The sequence below is a fragment of the Macrobrachium nipponense genome, chromosome 43, assembly GCF_015104395.2.
Source record: "Macrobrachium nipponense isolate FS-2020 chromosome 43, ASM1510439v2, whole genome shotgun sequence".
NCBI classification, from domain to species: Eukaryota; Metazoa; Arthropoda; class Malacostraca; order Decapoda; family Palaemonidae; genus Macrobrachium; species Macrobrachium nipponense.
This window is the reverse complement of record NC_061104.1, coordinates 26,332,411-26,353,002: the sequence shown is the minus strand read 5'-3', so window position 1 is coordinate 26,353,002 and position 20,592 is coordinate 26,332,411. Positions and strand designations below refer to the sequence as shown.

At 35.7% G+C, this 20,592-nt stretch overlaps 1 protein-coding gene across 9 annotated transcripts in view; it reads left to right on the top strand.

Moving 5' to 3' along the window:
- LOC135213599 (cytoplasmic polyadenylation element-binding protein 2-like) overlaps positions 1-8,479 on the top strand; it is a 133,892-nt gene extending 125,413 nt beyond the window's left edge. For all 9 annotated transcript variants that reach the window (XM_064247612.1, XM_064247617.1, XM_064247614.1 and 6 more), the window contains one exon: positions 96-8,479. In XM_064247612.1, coding sequence (XP_064103682.1) covers positions 96-147 — 52 coding nt within the window. In that variant the 3' untranslated portion in view covers positions 148-8,479. The remainder of the gene's footprint in view (positions 1-95) is intronic.
- The last annotated feature ends 12,113 nt before the right edge of the window (positions 8,480-20,592 follow it).

Sequence of the window (20,592 nt, the reverse complement as noted above, 5' to 3'; positions counted from 1 at the left end):
CGTGATCCTAATAGGCAGTTGAAGCAAAACAGCAACAGAAATACTACTACATCATCTCTTTTGTCCTCATCATCACACATATTCTGTACTTGTAGATCTCCCTGGCGGTGGCACCGGGAACCTGGATGGTGCCTCACAAACAAGTAATGAGAAGATATTTACCATAATTCTAAGGACACCCCTTTGCCTGCCAACAGCTGTGGGTCAAAATGAACTCAAGAAACTTCAAGCAGTCATCAAGCAAAGTCAGTACTACCCCTCTAACCCCCCTGGATGCCTCATATTTGAATATTTAAATTTCAACACTGCAAGCAAAAGCCACAGTATTACAGTATCAAAACCCCCAGTAAGACTTAACCATTGTGGCGTGTCATAGGAGCTTCAGATGTTTATGTGTGGGTGAACCAAGGTGTGCCGTAGAGAAATGATCAGCCCCGTGCTTATTCCCAAAGGCTTAGCTCTTTCTTCCACATGACAGCCATTGGATAGCATTGCTCACTTGTGATAGAATATTTGTACACCTCTTTTTCTAGCTGGGCAAGATTTTCTACTTTACAGTTTTTCATAATCTAAATAGGAAAAGCTCATGGGCTGATGATTCTAATGTAGTTTACCCAGAGTAGCAGTCAGTTTTTCTGTTTAACAGAAATATTTGTAGTGTCTTTCACAAGCTTACCCACAAAATGGCTTCAATGCAAATCAGTGAAATACATGAGAAGGCCAAACTATTTGAAAATAAATTTATAATCAGTATGAGTCCACTTCTTCTTACTGTTGTGTACTAACAGATTTTTACAAAATTTCACATGCGACATAACCCCAAAGATTACTATGGTGCATATGTAAGCATTATTGTATTGTAATAGGATGGTGTTTTATAATTTTTAATATCAGTATAGTTTATGGCTTCTGCTTCAGTGCTATTTGAATATGTATATTAACTCATAGATCTCACAGAGAGCAGAGTCGTCCAAGTTTTGAGTTTTTAAAAGATAATGGTTATTTAGTAATTGAAGATCATCTTTGATACTAGGTTCATATTTAAAATGTGAACTCAATCATTATCTCTTATGGGCTTGGAATATGTTGGGCAAATGTTACTCTCAAGGTACATGTTTAAGGTTTATTTGGGAAAAGTCTCTGTTTCAGTCAGTTCATTCAACAGTCAGTGATGGAATAGGTCACAGGTAGGACCTGTCCATTAAAGGCCTGAAACACTGATATATGAACTGATAAGTGTTTGGCGAGTATTTTTTCAAATATGTCCTTATTCTGCACAAGTATGTACTATGTAACGTTCTGAGGTAGGCATTGCAAAGTGTCTAGCAAAATTGAATTCTTGATTGTGTATAGTGTGTATGAAAGATGCTCTATTTTGCTGTGATGGCAATTGTCACCAAATAACATGAGTTCAGTGTTGCTATTCACATTGTTTAATATTGAGAATGCAGGAGACTTTTTGTATGGAGGAGGATACACGTGTCGGAAAAGATGAATATCACGTCTTAATAATTCAGGATTATGAGGGCATACTGCTTTTCACACAAAGTAAGGGTAGACCAATCATTTAAAATTGAAGATTTCAATCTGCATCCAGTGTACATTTTGAAGGTGTGTATGCTTAATTTAACATCCAAGCTTGAAGATGTGAGCAGTAATGAAATGATATAGGGTTTGGGACAGTCTCCTGCTGTCTAGGCCGTAGTCAGTGGCAGGTTAAACGTAATAATGGCAAGTCTAGGAGTTCCCCCTAGGCTTTAGGAATCCATAGGTACTGTACATTTGGGGCTGTCAAGGGCAGGGCAGTTGATAAAGTCTTGATTTTTTAATAATAAACCTTTGTAAGCCATGTCCAATATTTCTCTTTTCCCTGCAAATTATTCTTTGCATTCTGGCTTGTGATGTATTAACTGCTATGACCTGGATGCCCCAACAACCCATACCACTGTGTCATGCTACGGCTGTTGGTTACTCTACACTCATTTTTTGTGCGAACATAACATCTAGTACCTCACAATCCCCCACCCTCCTTTGTCAGGCTGTGCTTAAAAACAAACTATAGGTTTTCAATTGTTTTGAGTGTTCATTATGAAAAGGATTATAAATTTTTTAATTACATTAAGCCATAATTGGTCCTGTATGATATAGTATTTAATTGAATTAATCCTATAGCCATGAAAAGACATACATAGTGGAAAATTACCAAGAATTAATTTTTGAATATTTAACAAGTCCAAATAGTTCTCAAGATTTGTAAACATTTACTGATTTTTATACTTAAAATGCTCTTGCCTGTTAGAGTAGCCATCAGCATTGTGCGTGTGTGATATGCAGATTTTTGCACTAGGATAATTTTGATCCATATAGAATTTGTATTTTTGCGTGTTTGAATTTTGATACTGTCCTTGTTAGTAAGTTTTATCATCTAGCATATGCGGGTGTTTTTGTGAGAAGTTAACAGTTCTAGTTTTTTTGTCTTTTGCTGTTACTAGTACTGTGTAAGAAAAGGCCTGCAATTTTTGTAGGTATTAAAAAAACTTTGTAGCTAAATAGATGAGACAGTAATGCCGGAATTACAGTTTCACATATAGCTCGCTTGCGAAGTTTAACACAGGAGGAAGATAATTAGATTGAAATGAAGACTGCAGAAGAATCCATAAATGTGAAGTGGTTGAAACTTTGCCAGTTATCAAATTGATGAGCCAGTGACTTAGTTTTTGAATCCGTGGAGCAATTGGCCACATCTCACATAAAGGGGATCATGAAATAGATTAAATTACTCATGTTATATATAGGTATATATTTATTTATATATGTATATATGGCATCCTATTTCGTCGAGTTAACTGGCTTGTCACAATTACTTGATCTCCTTTTTTTAATGAAAAACCAAAGAAAATAGCACACAACATTGGCTTAACAATGTGGAGACAACATATCCTGACCCAGATTTATCAAGGTGAGATTCTATGGGCATTCAGTCACCTCCCCTTGAGGACCTTGTCTGCATTATGGCGGAATTTGATATTTTGCGTTAGCCTCGTTTCTGAGAGGCTGGTAACACTGTACATAGACTCATCCCCATTTCATATCCATTGAATACATAATTGCATTGTGTCGCTAGTGAGTGTAGATTTCCATGTATTTTTATTATATTTTCATTTCAAAGAAAACATAGGCAGTTATATTTTTATGTTGTCGTTTTCTTGTGTATCCTTTCTTAATGGAAATGCATGATTTTTATATTAATGAAATGTTATGTCTTTTGCTGGCTTTTAATTGATGGATGTACAGTATATAGCTGAGGTGAACTTTTTGATATTTGTACATACTATTTTTTTACTGAACCGTCTGTGGAAGAGACTCTACCTGCTCAATGTGAGAATTTGGGATCGGGGTGGAACATGGGGAGGTGGTTCAGAAGCAGGTGAATGCCCTTGGAAATCTTGTTAAAGAGCAATAGTGGGGTCGGATGGCATGTCCATTTCTATTTTAAAAAAACGTGAAGAAAACAAACAAAAAAAAATTTTACACACTTTTCTAGAGGTTTGACTTGGGACTTTCTAAAAAACTTTATATACTATTGCTTTCTCACTATGAATAGTAATTATATGAATGCATTCATAAGCTTTTTCATGAAGGTGGAACACTACTCTCATAATTAGATAGGAAGAATATTACACATGTACTTTATTTTTTCCTGGCTGAAATAGTCAAAACTGGGTTAGGTTTAGACAATCAGAACTGCTAGGATTTCTTAGCCTCCCTTAGTTTCTCCCTGGAAGAGATGGCTGTTGGTGACCATGAGTTCGAAGAAATCAGCGGTAAGGAAGAAGACTCTACACCCGAGCAAAGACGTTGCATAGGCAGCAGATAGGCTTTGTTTATGCTGGCCTGTCCAATATCTCTATGTAATAATAAATCCAGTGGCATGAAGTGATCCCAAGGATTCATTCAAGGCTTAGTGTGATCCATAATATTTGTAAATGAAATGTTTATATATATTTGTAGTCTTCATGGAGGTGTCTAGTCAGCATTATTGGTGTAATTGTGAAATAGCTGTTGTCCAACGTCAAGAGGGCTTTGAGTTTGTCGCACGATCTCAGTAACTAACATTCTGCATTGTATCTCAAAGCCCTCTTCATACCTTACTGCAGTTTAGAGTTCATATTTCATGATATGCTAAACGAAAAAAAATCACTGGTGAATACCTGCAGCATTGTCCCACAGCTTGTTTGCTCTCTGTTGCAGTTCCAGATGTTTTTTCCTTTTTTTATTTTTTTCAAAAATTGAACACTTATACTACCTTAGAGGATGTGCTTCATTGGTTTAAATTTTGCTGTATAGTATATAGTATTTTGGAAGAACTTCTGTACATGGTAGCAGATGTTTAGAAGTACTGCTAACATGTGTCATATATTCATGATTTAGTAAGTGGTTTTAGAAACTCAAAAGCTTTTGCAGTCTTGGATAAGTACTTTCATAATTATAAATTTTGAAAGTTGAATTATTTTATGAATCTTAATTTGATTAAGAGTTGAAAGATTTTAGATTAATGCTTGTAAAGCATCCAGAATGGGACCATGAGGTAAGGGGGTTCTCGTCTATCAGGTTTTCAGTAATTAAAATTCAGCCATCTCTTCCCAAGGATTGTTTTTCTTATCATCTTACCCTTTATTAGTATATAAATATAATTTTTATTACCTAAAATTAATGGACTTATTTATTAAGTTCCTTTCACCTGAACCACTGTGATTAGTACATGTCACAGTAACCTCTCTTCTGAACTGTAGACTGACAGGCAGTGGAAGCGTTACTGTTCACTGACCTCTCTATAATCGCTCTTAACCATCATGTTATTAGGCAGGCACTGGAAGATTGCCCACCCTCCCCTCCCCTTGTTATTCTTCCTTTGTATCCTGTCATTTCTCCTTAGATACCTTCCTCTTTGTTTGTTCCTTCAAAAAGACCCTTATTTTTCTTGCTTGTTGCTAGAGGCTGCAATAACGTGCAATTGGCCATTTAGCTTGGTGCTGAATTTCAAGTCATATGGTGTTAGTATTTATATATAACATGAATGTTTTGAACCTGAGGAAGAGCACCTATGTGGAACGGTTTCATTATTTGAAAGATGAAAATTTAACTCTCCCTCTGTGCTCCCTGAGGTTCAAGATAGTTTTCTTGTCACATAAACTTCCTCAGAGCATGTTGATTACATCAGCTTTAACATATATCATAGATTAACATCTATGTAGTTTAGGTCTATTTTACAACATTAACATGCATAATTTTGTCAATGATGAATTCTCATTCTCCATATTTATATTGATTCCTCTTTTCAGAATTTAACTGCTGTTCTTTTCAGCATAAGGGATAGATACAAACTTAGGAAGAGAATTCTGTTTAAGGTTCTTAATATGTAATGGTATATATAAATTCAAGATTAAACCTCAAAATTCATTGCAACTGTAACTGTCCAGGATTCTTATTTTTTTATATTACGATACCATACTGACATCATGACTTTTCATCTTTTTTTCTGATTTATCCCAGTGTAGCCCAGGCTTGAAAAAGTGGCAGGTATGCTTGCTTAGCCTGGAGTGAAGGCCTTGAAGTTGTTTAGTGACATCAACTTGAAGTGTCAGTTTGGGCGTACTTAGAGTTTTGTATCCATAGTCTCTCCACAGTGATATTTCAAGTTCAAAACTAATTTTCTGCAATGCCTGGACTGTGTGAGCATGGTAGTGCCTGCCTATAACTGTTTGGGTGAGAAATAACTGTATGTCCATCAATGAGTTGATATTTTGCTCAGCTTGTTAAGTAATTCAGATCGAGTACCTGCTTTTTTATTATTGTATGAAAGGTTAATGTGTATAGTTTAATAATAGGAATCTTAACCGAGCAAGATATTTAAAGTTTGGTACGACAGTTGAATGTTACATTGCTGAGGACTTTGTCAACATATTTTTGTGAAACATGCAGATTTAATGTAACAAAGTGTGATATGCGATCACTCACCTATACCCATGTCTAGGTCCTGTTTCCATGTATGTGATTGTTAAAGTAGTCATGTTTTATACTTGTTTTTGCTTTTATAGATATTTTTTTAATTTTTCTAATTTATACTTAGTGTTATCTTGTAACCAAAGTTGTTGTATATGTTTTGCAACTTTTGTAATAGTACTGATGATATCATAACTACGATGATTATTGAAGGGTTGAAAGCTTAAAGATTCACTAGTCTCATAGGGTATGGGAAATTTAGCATCATTTGCATTTTCAGTCGCTACGTCTACCTGCAATGCTTGCTTGTGAGCAGACCCAAATAGACCCTGGAATTTTGTTAGGTCCGAGAGGATGATGGTGTAGGAAGACTTATTAAGAGATGTTCCTTACCTGTTGATCCATCCTGCATCAAACTTACTTTTTTATTATTAATACTCTGCAGATATTGTACTTGAAGATTGCCAGGGCCAGCAGCTGTGCTGTCATGGTTTTACGATTTAACATCATTTTTCTGCTTTTTACAGTATAGTAGAGATTTTTGCTAATCTCCTTTTTGTAATAGTGTGTTTCCAATGTACAGAAGCTATCATCTTGGCGCCTATTGCCTCGTTGTGGAGGTGAGAGAGCGTCCTGCATGTGGCCACAAACAGGGAATTGTGGGAGTCACCTGATAGATGCAAAGTGCCCAAAACCTTTAAATTGTGTGATAGACAACACACCCTTCAGTGAATTTCACCATGTGTTGGATGGTGGATCATCATCTCTTATTGGCCATTTTTTATATCTTAGCTCTTATTTGATCATAACACATTAGTGGTAATATTGACAATTTATATTGTCTGCACAGAAATTAAAATTGTTATAACTTTTTATAGAATTTCATCAAATTTGATGTCACCTCTTAAGCAACAAGTTGTTATTATGCTCAGGTACAAGAATGGTGTAAAGATTTGCAACATTTGCAAATTGTAAACAGAAATTTATAATATTGATATGCTGTATACATCCTGGACAAAGACTTATGTAATATCAAAATTGGATGTTTTATGTTCCCATGCATGTATAAAGGAGGAGGCAATGTTTGTTGTTTAATAATAGAAATATTGTAAAATTATTTTTGTTTGGGATTATTATTTTTGTGCATTGAACACTAGAATCCTAGTTGAAGGACGTGCATCTTTATTGGCAGCTCACAGGAGGGAAATCCAATTTAGTCAATGAACCTGTCAAATTATAGTACAGTATAAATATTGTACAGTTTGTACATGTGATGAGTCACGACTGGTACGTAAATGATGCGTAATATAATTGATTTGTATATAATAAAAGAAATATGTATAAAAATAATATATATTTTTTCCAGCTCCTGTGGCTGTCAGTAGGGACTCACTCCCGGCTCATGTCAGTGGTAGGCGGAAGCTGGCGAGAGACATGGTGGAGCATCCCCAATAGTGAACGATGATTGCTACTATTATCATTAATACAATATTACTACTATTACAGCTGCTAGTGCTGCTAGTGTGCCCAATCCTGAAACCCCTGCCAGCCTGCCAGCTGAGAGGGTTGAACTAAAGTGTTTCAAAAATTATCACAACTGCACCTCGGATCGTGTATTGATATGAACAGTGTTATACAAGTGGGTTTACATCTTATCATTGGTATTCATCCGTTGTACTTGTGCCTATAATACAGAATATAAGCTCCTATAATGGGATGTAGACCCTTCTCCAAGCCTGGCAGGTCAAGAGGAAGCAAGAGGGCACAGTCTTATTAGCATTACAGGCTATGCCCAGAAATGCTTCTTGCCAGGGTTGCTTATATGAATGTATCTCTTGATTGGCAGGCGACACATTTGCAGCATTAAGCATGATTCAGATGACTACGATGATAGTTCTCTTTCATCGTCATGATAATAGCCAGTTTTATAGCAATTTTTGCTACTTTTGACTCATTTTTGTTATTTCTCCACCATGGACATCTAACTTTTTGTAACTATGGATTTTTATGAGTGTTTGGTGAAGCATTTTCTAATTTTTGTAAGTATGGAGTAACTGGCAGAATTGGTGGGGTTTCCCGTCTCCGTGAAAGGTATAACTGGTGGGTAACTGCAGTCTAATTTGATGTGAAAACCCACAGTCTTCTCATGGACCACAGTCATGACCCCACTATGCCAACTAGACTTAGTTTTAATTTTTGTTGCCCTTATACATTTTTATGTTTTGTAAAATAACATGAAAAATATTTAAATATGTTTTTTAATGTTGTGTGGAAATTTTGTGAATGGGTAGTCACCAAGATTTTTCTACATTTTCTTACTTTGATACAAGCGCGGTCCACTGTGTACGTGAAGCCGCTCATGCCTTGTGTTTGGACTCCTTTTGTACACCGAGGTGAGGTACATAGCGCTGTACGGCAGTGTGACCTGTTCCATGTTCATTTAATCTGTAGCTTACCAATAAACCTGTTTACTTACTCTCTGTGTTTTAGTTCATTCAGATTGAAAACACGACTTCATTACCAGATTTTGTAAATACTGAGTTAGGATATAAAACTGTGAACATTACCTTAGTAGTTTGTAAAGCCTTTACTTCACTGAAAATGAATTCTTATAATTAGAATTGGAATCTGCTTGCACTGGATTTCATGAGTCACTTGTGATAATGAGACATTACTGAAATTAACTGTAAAAAATAAATGGCAGGCTTCATGAATTAGAAGGTAGATTATATAGAACTGAAGCAGATTAAATACGCTGTGGTGATTATGGCTGCCATCAGTGCAGAAAGATAAGCATTAAGAAGACAGTAGTCTTATCCTGTCTGAAAACTGTGCACACTTGGCTATCTAATGGCTGGCTATCATGACCCGGTCCAGTGTAGAGAATGCCATAGATTAATACTACAATATAATGTGCCTGCCCAAGTGCCCTGATGTCAATAGGCAGCAAGTCTTGGACATAAATAAAAAAAGATTATCTTTTAAAAACAAAATGTTAATTTTATCCAGTGAAAAAGAGTTTTCAAATTGCAATTTACTAGATAACCAATGGTTAGAACATGTCGTTATAGCAAGTTCTAACGGGAAAGAATATGAAATCCTAGTGGAGTTAAACTGTATTTTTGCAATTTTGCTCTGCTTAATTATTCTGATAATTTTAAATATCCAGTAGTCATTTTTACTCTCGAGCATAGAACATGTGTATATAAGGCCAATATTACTTATTTGTAACAGAGATGAGCACTGATAAGGAAAATTGGAGATTTCCGGGGTGTGACTGTAGAAGCTAAAGTTTATGATTGGAACTAGTCGGTATGGTGTTGGCGTACCATCTTGGGGCCCGCGAGTTCGATTCTCCGGCATTTCATTGAGGTGTGAGAGATGTGTATTTCTGGTGATAGAAGTTTACTCTCGTCATGGTTTGAAAGTCATGTAAAGCCGTTGGTCCCATTGCTGAATAACCACTGGTTTCATTCAATGTAAAAACAACTTGCAAACATATTATACAAAATAATGAGACATGGAGACTTTCATGGTTAGAAGGTAGACCAAGAGATTAAGCTTGAGCTGGTTTTGACATATTACGATAAGTTAGAAAAGCAGTACAGCAGATATGAACGTAGCGGGACAAACGGTACTGGAAAATCTGTGAAAAGCACCAAAAAATGGTGTACGTAAAGGAAAACCTGGCCCACGTAAGACCTGGGGCAAATAAAAGCGAAGAGAAATCATTCCATGTCTAACCACATTGAATGATAGCATGGGAATTGTTGGGGAAGGTTGGGTTAGTACTATGTAAAAAGATAGTAATGTTAATCATGCAAGAAAGGCTGGTTCTATTCTTAAGGCTTCTTGTGCCTACAAGGATAATGAAGGTTAGTACCACTGGATCCAGATCTTAAGACTTATTGATGTTTAAATACTGGTTCCCAATATATTCTAACATCATCCCAGGACCAACTAAACTCGGGTCATCTTCCTTTAGCTTAATCTGAATGCCACTTACTTTATGGTATTTAATGTAATTATATAACAAATTACCGTTGTATAATGTATCAGCATAAAACACACGAAAAATTATCTCTTGCATTTGAAATAAAGCAACCAAAGTAAATTTATTTAAATCAAAGATATTTTCCATAAGTCATGACTACTTTGGTTCTCAAATACCCATCTATGATTCCTGCGATAACTTGTTAAACGGAATTCTTCCACCAGATCGAGATTTATTCCGAGTTAATTTAAACTTTTGCTGCTACTGCTATTACAGTCTTCTCATGGTTATAGCAGAGCGCACAGAGAACGCAAAACATACACCTTTTGATAAAAGCAGGAAAAAATATGGATGTGCAATAAAGATAAAATAACATTTTAATATATATCAATAAGGAAACCAGAACACGCAAAGGGAATCAGAGTAATAGAAATATATCTTATTATAGGAATTAAACTTAGTAGTTCACGAATATATTCGAAAAACACAAAGAACTGCAACAAAATAATGGTACAAGAGTATTTTGAAGGACATTAAATTTCGTCCCATTCTGAATGGTACTATAGTAATCAATATGACAGAATTAGGAACTGAAAAGTTGCAAAGGATTGAAAACGTATATATAGGGAAATAAAAGTGTATCTCAACGCCTCAGTGGCGTGGTTGGTATGGTGTTGGCGTCCAACCTCGGTGGTCGCTAGTTCGATTCTCGGCCGTTCCATTGAGGATGAGAGATGTGTATCTCTGGTGATAGAATTCACTCTCGACATGGTTCGGAAGTCACGTAAAGCCGTTGGTCCCGTTGCTGAATAACCACTGGTTTCATGCAACGTAAAAACACCATACAAACAAACAAAAAGTATGTCAAATTAAGGAGAGATATGAGAATCTTTTATGAAGAAAATTGTATTAAATGGTATGTTGTAGCATATAAACACTACCTTTAATTTAAAAAAGGAAATACTGAACAACATAACCAAGCAAAAAAAAAAAAAAAAAAAAAAAAATGGTGGAAATCAGTCTCAAAGCTTATCCAAGAGGTACTACACTTAATAACAAGACAACGGAATAATGAGGGTAAGTGGAAAGTAGAGTTAGTTGAGTATACAAAAAGCGGGGAAAAATTTAAGAGCAAACATACGACAACACTTTTGTAACCTCTTCCCCCACCCCCTTTTTTTCAGACCAAAAATATACAATTGATAAATAAAATAAATGTACTACAGAAGAGGCTTTAATCCAGTGGAGGTTATTTTGCCAGGAACACTTTATTCACTTGGGTTTTATGTTTAGCCCCTCCACTGGGATGGCTGGCCTTCTCTGGTGGGCCCTTGTACGTTTTAAAAGATGTGTTTCTTATATTTTTATAATTGTCTTTTGGCGTTTTCTTGTCAGTATCGTAGTTTTTTATTTGCTTTCTTCTTGTATGATCTTCACTTCAGGGGGTTATTTTGTTGTGTATCTTATTCAAAACCGTGATCCGTATTAGTTTTCGTTTTTGACATTTCTTCTTTATATATTCCATGCACTCATTGCCATCATTGTTCCTGAACATTGGGGGTTAGTAACTCCCTCCCCACTAGGAGCCATCCCTGGAAATAGATATAGTTTTGTGCAGCAGCCATATTAGGAAAATAACGAGGAATTGAAAGCTAGTATACTTTTATTTTCAGATCTACTTACAAAAGAATTGTAGTATTACAGAGAAAAAAAAAAAAATCTTAAAAAAACACACAAGGAGGAGTAAAACAAGCGTGGGAGCCGTTTCAGAGGAAAATCCCGTCTACTATTACTTCTAACGAGTAAGTGTCGATATTGTTTGTGTAATTATTTGTTACTTCGTTGGATTTATTGTATTCTTTTAGTGAATTTTAACAAAGTAAGTGTTAGATTATAGATATAGGATATCTTATATTTTCTTAATTTTTAGGCATTATTGGATGACTGACATGCTAGTAGCGATCAAAGAACAACAGTGATTACAGTAGCTCTAGCCACTTAAACACAGTCCGACTTACTATGGGTGGGGTAAACAACCGACTGGACTGACCGACCCACTGACTACCGCGTTTGTGGCCACCCTCCGAAAAAGTACTTTAACACGTCCAGACACCGGAGATGGTCATCAGTCATGAGTTGTTGATGGTGAAAGGAGCAGCTCGAGACCTCTACTCTCCTTTCGAAGCAAGTATTTTCTCCAAAGTTAGAAATTAAGGCCATATTTTAAGATTAAACAGAGGGTAATGAAAAGTAAGACCAAACGCAGTGCACACTACCCCCATGACACTTTCGAAATTTTTACTTACAACTAAAAATGTTTGAAGATTGACGCTATCTCGATGTTTGCAGAGTTGCTTGTGTCAACAAACTTCCCATTTCCTGTGCTAAATCCGCACACCACTTGTACCCATAGACACTGGGGCATTTTCATCACAACAATCGTAACACCGACTTCCAACCACTATTTATCCAAGGGAACTACGGCATTCTTTGTACTCTTCAATTGTTTATCAGTGTTGTCAATTGGTCTGTGTTTACCCTCCAAATTGGGTACAAGACTTAAACAAAACCGGGGAAATAAGTGAAATTAGCGTATCTATATGTAATATATATACATATTACAGCAATTTTATCATTACTGCATTACTATGACAACTAGAATTCATGGAAACAGTTTGTAAATGCATCGGCTTATGTGTGACGCTCCACTAGATTGGCAACGATGAGTCATTTTACCGTTGCATCGTCTGTTCGTAAGTACTTCAGGAATATCTGTAATTTTTTGGGGTTAATTTGGTTGCAAAAATGGGATAATAGACATGAATTAAATAAACATTTTTAAGTAACAAAGCAAAGTTAAACTAAATAAGGAGTAAAGTAAACAATTAAGGGAATAAAACTTTGCACCTCATAAACCGTGTGCTGCCCGTAACTGTGTTTGAGGAGTGAGCGCTTAGGAACCAGGAACCGCAACGTGGTTCAAGTGCAATTTGGAGTGAATTAAGATCAAAATGTGTATAATTACAATCAAATAAACGCTGTGGAGTGTCAGTTGCGATGACAGTGAGAATAAAACCACCAATTACAAGGTGAAAATGAATTTCAGTTCAAACCATGACCCCCTGGAATAAAAAGTTTCATACTTTCACTAATATAGGCAACAAAATGTTGTTTTATTGTGCTGATTACAACTGCAGGCCTGAGTAGGATCAATATACGTTACATACATATATACGCTAACATTGTTCAAATGAAGGCTGGGAAAGATGGTGGATTGTCTGTGGTTACGGACGGCAAGTCACGCGGCTGCCGCCATATTGGATTTCAAAACTGCCTTGAAAACATATTTTACGAAGAGCTCACATGCTTATTTTAGTTCGTATGGCGCTTTCATATATCACATTATGTTGACGAAACTTCAATCTTTTGAATGGTATGCTTAAAGATGTAATTGTATTCTTGTTTCACCAATTAAATATCGATTGAATAAGGCCGAGCCACGCAATGACGAGGAATCGACTGTGGTTGTTTAACCTATAGCTAGCCTAGTAGATTGTGAACTCTTATCCCCACATCAAAATGCAGATTTATTTTTGTATATTATACTATTTGTGATGTGGGACTTTTAACTATACTTTTCCTACATGCTGATGTGTGTTTTGAAAGTTTCTGACGTTCGTAAGGTAGTAAGGTCAGGACAAGGAGTTCTAGGGAAGGTGAGATTTGTTTTTGTCTTAATTAGTGGGGTGGAGCCACGCCACCCGTCCCCCCCCCCCCCCACCACCCTCCCCTCACTGGCTCAGCGTCCGAAGTTAGTTATAGGTAGTTAGGTATAGGTAACCAAAGTCTGGTTATTTCATATTCCCTCTTAAATGCCCACTAGGCCTACAGTAGCCCTGACCTCTCACTCTGTATTTGCTCTGTAAAATTTGTATACTTTCATGTCCGAAATGAAATAGCCTAATGTCTAAAGTAAATTAATACAGAAGCCACTTCAATAGGGTAAATGGCCGCACAGCGACATATCGCCCACCTCTCTCGGAATGCAGCCACTCCGTGGAAAAGCACTTGTGAAACGGGTTTCTGCTGAATATTGATTAAGGATTAACCCCAAGGATTACCCCAATGTCTTCGGATAAGTGAGGCGGAAAGGGTTGGGTTGCCCTAAGGCTTGTAAATTATCCATGTGAGGGATTAGTATGATTTTGTTTGTGTATTTTTCCTTTTCTTTGTTTTCTGTAGGTTTGTGAAAAATGCTCGTTACTTCATGTATGACTTTTTCTATTATGTTACTTGAGTTATTTTGACAAGATAAGTTGATTTCTGATTGTTTCAAGGTCTTTGCTAAGGAAATCTTGGGAGGAAAGTCTCAGGGCTCTAAGAAATAAGTGACTTGTTATGCCGAATTTATCTGAAATGTCATGATAGCTATAAAAATGTATGTATGAAAGTAAGACTGTCACTCTCCTGAAGACAGTGAATTTGTAGTTGATATTAGTTCTGATGATTAAGACATCTAAAAAGGGGATTTGGTTATTGCTTTCCCATTCTAATTTAAATTTTATGCTTGGGACGAAGGAATTTAATTTTTTGTAGAAAGACATCAAAATTGCGTCACTTACTGGTATTTTGAGTATTTTTGGAGGAAGTTGCCAGCCCCCTCTCGCTTTTCATCTTGGCTGTGACCCTTCACTGCTGATTGACAACTTTATACATTTATTCTCTTTCGGGGTCATTTGAGCCGCACTGGATTTTAATGAGGGCTCCCTTATCATCCCTTCTCGTCTGTTACGAAAATCAAACGCTGGAGGTTCAGTTTGCACATTTTGAATACTAATATAATGCTGCTGCTCTTGTTTATTCACTTAGATGAATAAACAACAAAATTAATTTTCAGCCAACACCATCTCATCGTTTACTTAAAATGTAGGGATTCAGAGAGCAAACACACTGTAGCCATAAGTCTGAAGATTGGGTAGTTGGTCATGATGCCTTCTTTCGAAAATGTCGAAAGATAATCCTCTTGTCTCATGATGACTTGACTCCTAGGGCACCTTGTCATAACAACGGACTAGGCTTCCTTAAATCTTTCAATTAATTTGAACAAATTTGCCTGTTATGGAAGTGAAACAAGCCGTAAAAGTGTAGGAACAATAGTGGTACTACTTCTTGTAAATGGGATGTATATTATATATATATATATATATATATATATATATATATATATATATATATATATATACAGTGGTACCTCGACATACGATATTAATCCGTTCCGAGGCGGCCTTTGTAACCTGAGCTATTCGTATCTTGAACCGTATTTTACATGTAAATTGCCTAATTCGTTCCAAGCCCTACAAAAACACCCCAGTAAATTTTATAATAAAGCTAAATTGACCAATAAACATTGAAATACAACAATTTGGACCATTCAATACCTAACGTAATACGTACTACTAATATGTACCTGTAAATAAAGTGTATTAGTGTACATGGTATACAAGAAATACTGTATGTACATATGTACGTATGTGTAACCTTACCTTTCGAGTGAGGCTATCTCCAAAAGTGGCAACAGAGGAGGAGGACAAACGGCAGAAAATTTGTTATGTAGTACGTACACTTAATTTAACGAAACACATTAAAAATGTCAGGAAACAAACTAAACTTTACGAAACACATTAACAAAACCATAACACTTAACTTTACAAAAAACTTAAATTTAAATTTCTTTTTGTCTTTTTTTATTTTTACATTTTTTTTACTTTTTTATACTTTACATTTTTTACAAAATTTCAATTTCTTCACCACCGAATGGATGCCAGTCCGTTTACGGAATTTATCAAACCCCCCCTGAGAAGCCTTGAAGTCTGGGGTTGCCGTCGATGTCCCTTCTCCTTCGTCGTCTTCGGCCTGGGCAATCAAATCGCGCCAAAAATAGCGCTGGCCTTCTGGCAGATTGCCGTCTCGGTTATCGTATTACCAGCGATTTCTTTGTCCTCAATCTATAGGAGAAGCAGCCCCTCCATCTCATCATGCACGTGGCTCCTCTTGTTGGACAAAATAGTCACGCCCTTGGAAGGTGTAGCTGCTTTGATGGCTTCCTTCTGCTTAAGGATGGTGCCTATTGTCGACAGATTTCAGCTGTATTCCTTAGCAATCACACTCAACCGCATGCCAACTTCATACTTTTTTATTATCTCCATTTTTGTCTGCATAGAAAGAATCCTCTTCTTTCCGTGAACTTCAGCAACTTTCTTGGGACCCATGACTGTACTGTACGTAATTAAGTTATGTAGTATACTAATTAAGTTCTCACACAACACGATAAAGTAGTATAACGAAATCACTAACGCGAATTTACGTTAACAAACGAAATCGTATATGTAAACGAACAAATTCCGCGTGCGTAAGATAACGCTGGTGTAAAGCAATGGCTGAAGAAGAACGCCTTTACGTAGAGCACGATGGGAGTGATGCTGACCAATAGGAGAGCAGGATCTTATGGCGGTGACTAGCATCAGGAACCAATGGGAGAGCGGGAGGATGGTGGTGAGTCTACTCAGTTGGCGGCGCGCGAGTTTTAAAATTGTTATCGGTGGTCCGGGCGAATCTCGGGACTTTACAGCAACAACCTTTCGTATCCTGAACTATTTTTGTATGTAGAGCCAAAAAAATCTTTGTATTTGCTTTCGTAACTGGAATTTTTCGTAAGTTGAGCCTTTCGTATGTCGAGGTACCACTGTATGTATATATATATATATATATATATTATATATATATATATATATTATACCTACTATATAATTTATATTATAAAATTATTAATGTATAGATATATATATATATATATATATATATATATCTATATATAGATATATTATATATATATATATAAATTATTATTATTATTATAATATTATATATATATATGTATATATATATATATATATATATATATATATATATATATATATATATATATATATATATATATGTGTGTGTGTGTGTGTGTGTGTGTGTGTGTGTGTGTGTGTTTTGTTTAATCAATTATACATTACCGTAAATTCCATAAATCATATACAGATGAATGTCTTTTGAATCTCTGGTCATCCACGAAGGCTGTTTCAATGCGTGATGGTCTCTATCCATATGTCTTGGGAGGAAACCTAGGTCTCTTACACACAGCTAGGTGAATAAGCCTTAGGACAAAGTCCCGGCTTAAGTCATTTGATTGGGGTGGGCACTGTTGAGGCGTAACAACCATATATCTGAAGGGTTTCCATACTTAAGGTAATGTTTGATTATTTTTTTTAACCCAGAATCAAGTTCCCCACATGTCAAAAGGGGGGTGTGGGTGTCCAGGGGGCGAATCCCGTGGGAAGCTCCAGAGTTTCAGGTAATTGAAACTGCATAGGGAAAATGTTTTTGACAATGAATTTAAAACCAAAATTGACATCTACAAAGGTACTAGTAATACAATTTAGTATGTACTTCTGAATCTATGATTTATGTCTTTATTCACCCACCTCAACATTTATACACATTGAAAATTATTATTTTGGGCAAATGGCCCATCTACGTGAGCCATTATCTACTCAAATAATGAATTTCTCATGGGAGAGAGGAAAAGGCATAGTGTACTCTGTATCTTTATTCCTCTGACAAAGAATTCAAATTTCAAAACAGCTAACGGAGTTTTAACAGGTTCCACAGTTCTTATTTGTGAATCTCGGTTCACTCAAAAATTCACAATAAGGGTAAGACAAGATACAAAAATCAATTGGTTCAACAATTTACAGTCTCAATATCAAATTAGCAAAAAACTCTGAAAAAGGAAGGCCTAAATACGACAAGGCACAGGGTGTGGGTGAGAAGGCACAGGGAATGGGGAGACTTTCAAAGGCAGTCATCTCAACAAAGGGGAAAACAGTATTCGTTTTATATCACAGACACAATTTACCTGATTGAACACACTCCACAATTGTCATGAAAGGAATGTATAGCATTATTCAGTAATGAACTACTTAATTTTCCACATATTGACACTGTGTTAATTTGGGCACTACAACGACTACAGCGTGTATTGTTTAAAAAGATGAAAAAATGTAATAATCACATTTTCTGTTAATAAGAAAGGGTTATAGTTATCAGCTCTTAATTACATAAACTTTAAATTTACCAATGAATTTTCAACTTTCAAAGTTCAGAGTAGCCTATGTATTATTAACCCAAAACTTAGCGACCATGACTGTTTGCTGTTTGATTTGAAAGGAAAACTATTATCAGAAATAAGTCTAGGCTTACAATACATTGAAGAATTTAGTTTGGGCTATGATCATCATTCTTAAACCATAGATCATCTATGATTAAACATAGCAACAATTTGTCGTACAGCAAATTTTATCATAACATTTCCACTGTTTCACTAATGCGCAACAAACAAACAAAAAATAAAAAGTATACGTATGAAATTATAGAACTTAACCAATCTGAAATAAGTTACAAATGACATAGCATACATGTACAAAACACAAAACTGCTGAGTGTATGTAATGCATGCACCACTGGTTTCATGGTTGAAAATTAAACATTATTATTCTCAAAACATTTACAAAATAGCAAATCAAAACTAATGATGATTCTCGAAATCCTGAGAACTGCTGGTTTTCAGGAATGATATTTTTTCTGACTGCTATAAACATTTGTCCATTTGAAGTGAATTTGTCTAGTAGAATATTTTCAGTTTGGTACCGTACTTGAATTAAAGACTCACGATATGTATACAGGACCTATACATGTATGTATGTATATATATATTATATATATATATATATATATATATATATATATAATATATATATATATTGATTTTAGTTTTAAAAATTTCACTGTAGCATGCCATAATAACATGTATAACTTACCTAGCGAGCCAGACCTAGACCAAAAAAGCCGCTGCATTTGTTTTGATTTCTGTGCCAGTCTACTATCCATTTTTGGGGCTCCGACGCTGACAAGGATATCTTTCTCACATGACATGAACATAAATGGCTGGAAGTGTTCTTCTGTTAGTGAGTTCCGTGGTTTGCTCTTTATGAATTTTAGCTTGGGAAATTGTGTTTCATAAGCGATTTGAGTTACTGAAAGTGTTAGTATCAGTTTGTATGCAGTGAAAATGCATGAACGTTTCCATGTAGAGATTATAATTCTTCAGAATGTTGAAGACACATCTGATGCAGTTTCTGCACGAGTTGCATTCACTTATTGGTGTTTCTTCATTCTGTCTAGATCATGACTTTCTTCAGGCACTTCATCGGGATCTTCTGCCTCAGCAACTCCAGTTCAGTATCATATTCTTGTGTGGAAAGTTCTTTTTCAGTGATTCCCATCTTCCAGCAAAGCCCAACAATTCCTCTTTGAGCTTTTGGTGTTGTTCCGTGACAGGTTCTGTGCTGGAAAAGGGAGCAGTGTCCTGCTGACAGAGTAAGTTGGCAACTTTCTCTAAACATATTGGTACAGAAGTCCCTGATTCTGAAGTAGAGGCAAAATTCCCAGGGTTAAAGCAAGCGATGTTCAGATACAGATCCTTGTGCTGTGAAAACCTGCTGGTTATGCTGGACATTGCTGCATCCATAACACATTGTAACAAATAGATTGTTTGGTAGTGTTCCAGCGGTGTGATTTTCGTATCCAAAATGCGATAATGACTATAATATAGTCATAGCAATTACACTGAAACCGATGTTATGATATATATATATATATATATATATATATATATATATATATATATATATATATATATATATATATATATATAAATATATATATATATATATATCAAATCAGGCGTTGACTGAAGGAAACAGGCCAATCTACATAGTTTTTTATTCCAACGTTTCGTAATAACATTTATTACATCTTCTGGGAATCTGTCAATTAATTAATTAAAATAATAATATAAAACAATCTTAAATTTACTAAAATTTAAAAAAATCGTAATAAGACTGAAATTTACTAAAATATACAATTATAGAAAATTATTATTTAAAAGCTGGAACCGCCAACCAACCTTAAGTAAAGAGAGAGAAAGACTGAATGATAGGAGACAACAAAAAAGGAGACACGTTAACTAAGGTACAGTTGGATGGGGAACCAGCTGTTTAATGAGTAATGACTCTAAAATGGGTAATTCTTGGGGGTTTGGTGTTTGCCCTATAATGCAAAAATCGTCTCTTTCGATATGTGTTTTGCAGATTTTTGCATGGTTCCTGATATTTGAATGTTCAGGGTTGGAGAGCCTACTTCCTGTTCGGAAACTTATTCCACGATGAGAATCGATTCTGACCTTCAGTAACCTCCCAGAGTTACACTTTGGCAAAGTATATATATACTACATTTGAGGTCAAGAAGGACTACAATCGATCTTTATATTTAAAGAAAGACCCAATTGTTAATGGATTTTTTGGTATTAGTTTAATACTGACTGCACCATAAACTAATACCAAAAAATCCATTAACAATTGGGTCTTCCTTTAAATATAAAGATCGATTGAGTCCCTTCTTGACCTCAAATGTAGTATATAAATATAATT